The 7,799-nt window shown below is 57.9% G+C and overlaps 1 protein-coding gene across 2 annotated transcripts; it reads right to left on the bottom strand.

The window, feature by feature from the left end:
* Positions 1–659: 659 nt before the first annotated feature.
* LMAN2L (lectin, mannose binding 2 like) lies at positions 660–7,735 on the bottom strand. 2 transcript variants are annotated; one of them, XM_030289882.4, is made up of 9 exons: positions 7,380–7,735; positions 7,143–7,261; positions 6,618–6,735; positions 6,084–6,166; positions 5,325–5,357; positions 4,114–4,275; positions 3,009–3,123; positions 2,432–2,551; positions 660–1,838 (listed from the first exon to the last, which is right to left on the bottom strand). In XM_030289882.4, the coding sequence occupies exons 1-9, from the start codon at positions 7,537–7,539 to the stop codon at positions 1,696–1,698; spliced, it is 1,053 nt and encodes a 350-aa protein (XP_030145742.4). In that variant the 5' UTR covers positions 7,540–7,735; the 3' UTR covers positions 660–1,695. The 2 variants fall into 2 exon arrangements, with proteins under 2 accessions (XP_030145742.4, XP_030145744.4); XM_030289884.4 differs by lacking the exon at positions 5,325–5,357 and having other exon boundaries at positions 7,380–7,564.
* Positions 7,736–7,799: the final 64 nt, after the last annotated feature.

Genomic DNA, 7,799 nt, shown 5'->3' with positions numbered 1-7,799 from the left:
CCCAGCCCCGGACACCCCAAACTCAGCCCAGGACACCCCAAACCCAGCCCAGGACACCCCAAACCCAGCCCAGGGCACCCCAAACCCAGCCCAGGACACCCCAAACCCAGCCCAGGACACCCCAAACCCAGCCCAGGACACCCCAAACCCTCCCCAGGACACCCCAAACCCAGCCCCGGACACCCCAAACTCAGCCCAGGACACCTCAAACTCAGCCCAGGACACTCCAAATTCAGCCCAGGACACCCCAAACCCAGCCCAGGACACCCCAAACCCAGCCCCAGACACCCCAAACCCAGCCCCGACCCCAAATTCAGACCCAGGACACCCCAAACCCAGCCCCGGACACCCCAAACTCAGCCCAGGGCACCCCAAACCCAACCTCAGACACCCCAAACCCAGCCCAGGACACCCCAAACCCAGCCCAGGATACCCCAAACCCATCCCAGGACACCCCAAACCCAGCCCCGGACACTCCAAACCCAGCTCCAGACACCCCAAACCCAGCCCGAGACCCCTCCCCATGAGGCTGGGACCCCCAAAAATGGGGGTGGGACCCCCAGAGACCCCTCCCCATGAAGCTGGGACCCCCCAAAATGGGGTTGAGACCCCCAGAGACCCCTCCCCATGGACCCAGGCATGATAAAAAGAGACAAAACTCCAGGAAAACTCTCCTTGGAAAACACCAAAACCTCCCCGGGGGCCACAAAACCCCCTCTGGGGGCCACCAAAACCTCCCCGGGGGCCACCAAAATCCCCCTGGGGGCCACCAAAATCCCCCCGGGGGGCACAAAACCCCCCCCGGGGGCCACCAAAATCCCCCCGGGGGCCACCAAAACCCCCCCCCGGATTGGCAACCGGGATGTGGCCACCACTGGCCAAAGTGGGGTTCATCTTCTGGACTTTGGTGGCCACAGAACAGCAGAAGTCTGTGCCAGGGAAGGTTCCAGCGCTCCTCAGCCGGGCTGGCACCGTCCTTTGGGGGTCCTTGGACCCTGGCACGGGTGGCAAGCGGGATGTGGCCACCACTAGCCCAGGTGGGGCTCGTCCAGGGGGTTTCTGGTGGCCACAGCAGCAGAAGTCTGTGCCAGGGAAGGTTCCAGCGCTCCTCAGCTGGGCTGGCACCACCCCCGTGCCAGGGATTTGGGGGTTCTTGATGCCCTGGCACGGGTGGCAACTGGCATGTGGCCACCACTAGCCAAACTGGAGAGCTTCTGGTGGCCACAGTGACGAGAGAAGCGCGGGGAAGTCTCTGCACCCCTCAGCCGGGTTGGCACCACCCCCGTGCCAGGGATTTGGGGCTCCGTGCTGTCCTCACAGCGTGGCACGGGTGGTAAGTGGCATGTGGCCACCACTAGCCAAAGTGGGGTTCATCTTCTGGACTTTGGTGGCCACAGGAACAGCAGAAATCTGTGCCAGGGAAGGCTCCAGAGCTCCTCAACTGGGCTGGCACCGTCCCTGTGCCAGGGATTTGGGGCTCAGTGCCGTCCTCACGGCCTGGCATGGGTGGCAACGGGGATGTGGCCACCACTAGCCAAAGTGAGGTTCATCTTCTGGACTTTGGTGGCCACAGGAACAGCAGAAGTCTGTGCCAGGGAAGGTTCCAGAGCTGCTCAACCAGGCTGGCACTGTCCCGTGGGGTCCCTGGCAGCCTGGCACGGGTGGCACCGGGGACGTGGCCAGTGCCAGCCCGGGTCAGTAGAAGTGCTTGCGGCTCTGCTCCTGCCACTTGTTGTAGAGGATGATGCCGATGACGATGGCGAAGACGAAGGCCACCAGCGAGAAGAAGACGATGAGGAACAGGGCCAGGCCGCTCATGGGCTCCAGCGGCGCCTCCACTGCGGGGATTTGGGGTTTTGGGGTTGGGATTTTGGGGATTTGGGGTTTGGGATTTGGGATTTTGGGGATTTGGGGTTTGGGATTTGGGGATGAGGAACAGGGCCAGGCCGCTCATGGGCTCCACTGCGGGAACAGGGATTTGGGAATTGGGGTTTTGGTTTTGGGATTTTGGGTTTTGGGGGTTTGGGGTTTGGGGATGGGAGTTTGGGGTTTGGGATTTGGGGTTTTGGGGATTTGGGATTTTGGGAATTCTGGAGTTTGGGGTTTGGGATTTTGGGGGTTTGGGATTTGGGGACAGGAGTTTGCGATTTGGGAGTTTGGGGTTTGGGAGTTTGGGGTTTGGGGATTTGGGGGTTTGGGATTTTGTGGATTTGGGGTTTGCGATTTGGGAACAGGAGTTTGGGATTTCGAGATGGGATTTTGGAAATTGTGGCTTGAGATTTTTGGGGTTTGGGATTTTGGAGGTTTGGGGTTTGGGATTTTGGGGATTTGAAGTTTGGGATTTGGGGTTTTGGCTCAGGCTCAGTTTCCCCATAAACCCTGCCTCAGCTTCCCCCCAACCCTGCCTCAGTTTCCCCCAAACCCCACTGACTTCCCGGCAGCCTCAGGTTGTCCACCACGGGCAGGAAAACTTCCCGGTCCCGTTTCTCCTCCTCCGGCGTCCGCTCCACCGTCAGCTGGTAGAGCTTCAGCGAGATGATGTCGTGGTTGTCTGCAAAAAAAAAAGGTTTTATTCCCTGTTAGTCCTGTTTTATTCCATGTTCATCCAAAGGTTTTATTAAATCCACTCAGGAATCCCAAATCCACTGGGGAATTCCACCTGGAACCCCCAAATCCCACACTGAACCCTCAGATCCACTTGGGGACCCCAAATCAACTGGGGGACCCCATCTAGAACCTCCCAAATCCACTTGGGAACCCCAAATCCAGTAGAAAATCCCACCTAGAACCCCCAAATCTACTGGGGAACCACAAATCCCTGTGGGGTCCCCACCTAAAACCCCCAAATCCCACCTAGAACCCCTAAATCCCTTTGGAGTCCCCACCTGGAGCCCCCAAATCCACTCAAGAATCCCACCTGGAGCCCCCAAATCCACTCAAGAATCCCACCTGGAGCCCCCAAATCCCACCCAGAACCCCCAATCCCCGCGGGGTCCCCCCGGCCGTACCGGACAGGTCCCCGGTGACCGAGGACGTGCCGAAGTAGTAGCCGCGGGGCAGGCGCACGCCGGGCACGTCGATGCAGTCCCGCCACTCGTGCTTGCCGTCGATGTCGATCAGCACCTGCCGAGCCAGAGCCCCTCAGGAACCCCAAACCCACCCGGGAACCCCAACTGGAACCCCCAAATCCACGCTGGAATCCCACCTGGAACCCTCAAATCCCAACTGGAACCCCCACATCCCCTCAGGAACCCTAAATCCACACTGGAATCCCAACTGGAACCCCCCAAACCCACCCAGATCCCCTCAGGAACCCCAGATCTGCCCAGGAACCCCAACTGGAACCCCCAAATCCACACTGGAATCCCAACTGGAACCCCCAAATCCCAACTGGAACCCCCACATCCCCTCAGGAACCCCAAACCCACCCGGGAACCCCAACTGGAACCCCCAAATCCACTCAGGAACCCCAAATCCACTCCGGAATCCCAACTGGAACACTCAGATCAACTCAGGAACCCCAAATCCACTTGGAATCCCAACTGGAACCTCCAAACCCACACAGATCTCACCTGGAACCCTCAAATTCCACCTGGAGCATCCAAATCCACTCAGGAACCCCAAATCAACTTGGGAATCCCAGCTGGAACCTCCAAACCTACCTAGATCCCACCTGGAACCTGCAAATCCCAACTGGAACCCCCAAATCCACTCGGGAACCCCAAATCCACACTGGAATCCCACCTGGAACCCCCAAATCCCACCTGGAACCTCCAAACCCACCCAGATCCTACCTGCAACCTCCAAACCTACCTAGATCCCACCTGGAACCTGCAAATCCCAACTGGAACCCCCAAATCCACTCGGGAACCCCAAATCAACTTGGGAATCCCACCTGGAACCTCCAAATCCCACCTGGAGCATCCAAATCCACTCAGGAACCCCAAATCAACTCGGGAACCCCAAATCAACTCGGGAATCCCAGCTGGAACCTCCAAACCCACCCAGATCCTACCTGGAACCCCCAAATCCCAACTGGAACGTCCAGACCCACCCAGATCCCACCGGAACCCCCGATCCCCCGGGCAGGGCGGACCTCCGGCCCGGACTGACCGTCAGCCTCCTCTTGACGTAGCGGATGACCAGGAAGGTGTCGTGGTTGAGGTTGCGCACCATGGCGGTGCAGCCGCCCAGCTCGGTGGGGCGCCCGTCGCGGTCGTGGTCGTAGGTCAGCGAGCCGTTGTTCACCATGGCCGAGATGTAGGGGAAGACACGCTGCCCGCGGGGGAAAAACGGGATTTGGGATCCAGCAGGTGGGTTGGGATCGCGGGGAGATGGTGGGAAGGAGAGGTGGGGTCCTCCAGCCCACAGGGATCTGCTCAGAACAACCTGGCAACGATCCCAAAGTTCTCCAACCAACACGGGAATGGTCCCAAAGTTCTCCAAAAATACGGGAATGATCCCAAAGTCCTTCACCCCACAAGGATCTGCTCAACACAACCTGGGAATGATCCCAAAGTACTCCAACCGCGATCCCAAAGTCCTTCAACTGACACCGGAATGATCCCAAAGTTCTTCACCCCACAGGGATCTGCTCAACACAACCTGGGAATGATCCCAAAGTTCTCCAACCAACACTGGAATGATCTCAAAGTTCTCCAACCAATGCTGGAATGATCCCAAAGTTCTCCAACCAACACTGGAATGACCCCAAAGTTCTCCAACCAACACTGGAATGATCTCAAAGTCCTTCATCCCAAAGTTCTCCAACCAACACTGGAAGGATCTCAAAGTCCTTCACCCCAAAGTTCTCCAACCAACATGGGAATGATCCCAAAGTTCTCCAACCAACACTGGAATGATCCCGAAGTTTTCCAACCAACATGGAAACAATTCCAATGTTCTCCACCCCACAGGGATCTGGTCAACACAACCTGGGAACGATCCCAAAGTCCTGCACCCCAGAATGATCTCCTCAACACAACCTGGGAGTGATCCCAAAGTTTTACAACCGTGATCTGAAAGTCCTTCAGCCAACACTGGAATGATCCCAAAGTCCTCCACCCCACAGGGATCTGCTCAACACAACCTGGGAACGATCCCAGAGTTCTCCAAACAACACTGGAATGATCCTAAAGTCCTTCATCCCAAATAACCTCCTCCAGAAGACACCGGCTTCTGGACATCCCGCTCCACCCTGCGGATCCCAACCCCCAAAAATCTCAGAAACCACCGGGGTGACCCCAGATTTTGTCCCCACGGATTCCAAACCCCAAAACTCTGCGGGAACGGGGAATTCCAGGTGGGACAGCAGGAGGCAGTACCTGGTTTCCAGGGCTGTACCTCCTCTTCTGAGCCTGCCCTCCAGGATTAGCACAAAGCAAGAGAGAGCGACACGGTCACGGAGCCCGGCAGCGCCCGAAATCCCGGGAAATTCCCCCTGGATCCGAGTCCAGCAGGGCCCAAAATCCCGGGAAATTCCCCCTGGATCCGAGTCCAGCACGGCCCAAAATCCCGGGAAATTCCCCCTGGATCCGAGTCCAGCAGGGCCCAAAATCCTGGGAAATTTCCTTCTTCCCCTTTCTGGAGCTCTGTTGGACCTTCTAGAGGTCTTTTTGTCCTTTTGGAGGCTCCTTCTGGAGCTCTTTTTGACCTCTTTGGACCTATTTTTTGTCTTTTTTTGAGCTCTTTTTGACCTTTTGGAGATCTTAATGACCTTTTGGACCTCTTTTTGTCTTTTTTTGAGCTCTTTTTGACCTTTCTGGAGATCTTAATGACCTTTTGGACCTCTTTTTGTCTTTTGACCTTTATGGAGATCTTTATGACATTTTGGAGCTCTTTTTGTCTTTTTTGAAGCTCTTTTTTACCTTTTTGGAGACTTTTTGTCTTTTTAGAGCTCTTTTTGTCATTTTTTGCCATCTTTATGACCTTTTGGAGCCCTTTTTGACCTTCTCCAAGACCAGGCAGGACAGGGCTTGGAGCACCTTGGGACAGTGGAACCTGTCCCTACCCAAGTGGTGCCATTTGTCCCCTCCAGCTGGATTTTTCCCCCTTTTCCACAGGAACGACACCAAAAATCTCACCTCCTGCTGCTTCTCCTCGTTGGGATACGTGTCCACGAACACTCCCAGCCCCAGGAAGTTGTCCTTGCTGCCAAAAACAGGTCCTGGAAGGGGAAAGAAAAGTTGGGAAGCTCAGGGAAGACCTTTGTCACTTGTTTGGGAAGGTCCTCAAGGACCATCCAGTCCCATCTGTGTGGATGTTCTCCAGGAGACCAAGTCGCTCAAGGTCCCGTCCAAAGTGTCCCCAAAGCCCTGTCCAAGGTATCCAAGATGTCCCCAAAGCCCTGTCCAAGGTGTCCCCAAAATCCAAGTTGCTCAAGGTCCTGTCCAAGATGTCCCAGGTGTCCTCAAGCCCTGTCCAAGGTATCCAAGGTGTCCCAGGTGTCTCCAAGGTGTCCCCAAGCCCTGTACAAGGTGTCCAAAGTGTCCCCAAAGCCCTGTTCAAGGTGTCTCCAAGCCCTGTCCAAGGTATCCAAGCTGTCCCAGGTGTCCCCAGGGTGTTCCCAGGTGTCCCCAAGGTGTCCCCCAGGTGTCCCACGGCAGGCCCGGCCTCACCCGGCTGCATCCTGTCCTTGGTGTACCAGATGGCGAAGCCGTCCCCGTTGAGGTTCTTCTTGCCCTGCCCGTGGATCCTGAAGTGCACCTGCATCTCCCAGTCCCGCAGGTAGCAGGGCTGGAGGGAACATCCAGAATCCATTCCCAGTTTGGGACCCCAATTCCCAGTTTAGGAATCCCATTCCAAGTTTGAGAATCCCATTCTCACCTTGGAAACCCAACTCCCAATTTGGGAATCCCATTCTCCCTCTGGGAATCCCATTTCCTCTTTAGGAACCCAATTCCCAATTGAGGAACCCAACCACTCTGGGAATCCCATTCCCAATTTGGGAATCCCATTCTCACTCTGGGAATCGCATTCCCACTTTGGGAACCCGATTCCCAATTTGGGAGTCCCATTCCCAATTTGGGAATCCCTCTCCTGACCCTCTCCCCCTCCATTCCCGACCCTCTCCCCATTTCCCTCCATTCCCAACCCTCTCCCTGGACCATCCCGGTTCTCTCCATCCCCGGTGCCCCGCTCACCACCCGGTTCCACACGGCTCCTTGCTTGCTCTGCACGTCGGGGGTGAGGCGGATGAACTGGGTCATGACCATGGCGTTCCCCAGCAGGTCCCAGAGCCCCGAGCTGGCCGAGCCCACACCTGCGGCCCACACGCACCGTCGGTACCGGGACAGCGGGCACCGCGCACCGGGCGGCACCGGGCAGCACCGGGCGGCACCGGGCGGCACCGGGCAGCACCGCCCGCCCTCCCCGCTCACCCTGGTACGGTTTGGACAGCGAGTGCTCCCGTTTCAGGTGCTCCTCGGTCTGCTCGGCCGCCGCCCCGCCGAGCCCCAGCGCCACGGCCAGCACGGCCAGCCCGGCCCGCCACCGGCCCGCCGCCGCCATCTTCCCCCGCCGCCGGTCCCGCGCGCCCATTGGCTGCTTCGCGCCGCTGTTCCCGCCCACCGGCGGGAGCGCAGATGGTGATTGGGCAAGTGAGGTGTCTGTCAGCTCGGGGTGCGAGGGGGGTGGTGGGTAATGTAGTTCTGGCTCCCGGTGATGGCAGCCGCCACTGGGGTGGGCGAGCTCCCTTCTCCGGGGCCCTGGTGCCACCTCCAGATGTCCTGGTGCCACCTCCAGAGCTCCTGGTGCCACTTCCAGAGCTCCTGGTGCCACCTCCAGATATTCTGGTGCCA

This window comes from Taeniopygia guttata, chromosome 22 (assembly GCF_048771995.1).
Source record: "Taeniopygia guttata chromosome 22, bTaeGut7.mat, whole genome shotgun sequence".
In the NCBI taxonomy this organism is placed as follows: domain Eukaryota; kingdom Metazoa; phylum Chordata; class Aves; order Passeriformes; family Estrildidae; genus Taeniopygia; species Taeniopygia guttata.
This window is presented reverse-complemented; position numbering and strand designations above follow the sequence as displayed.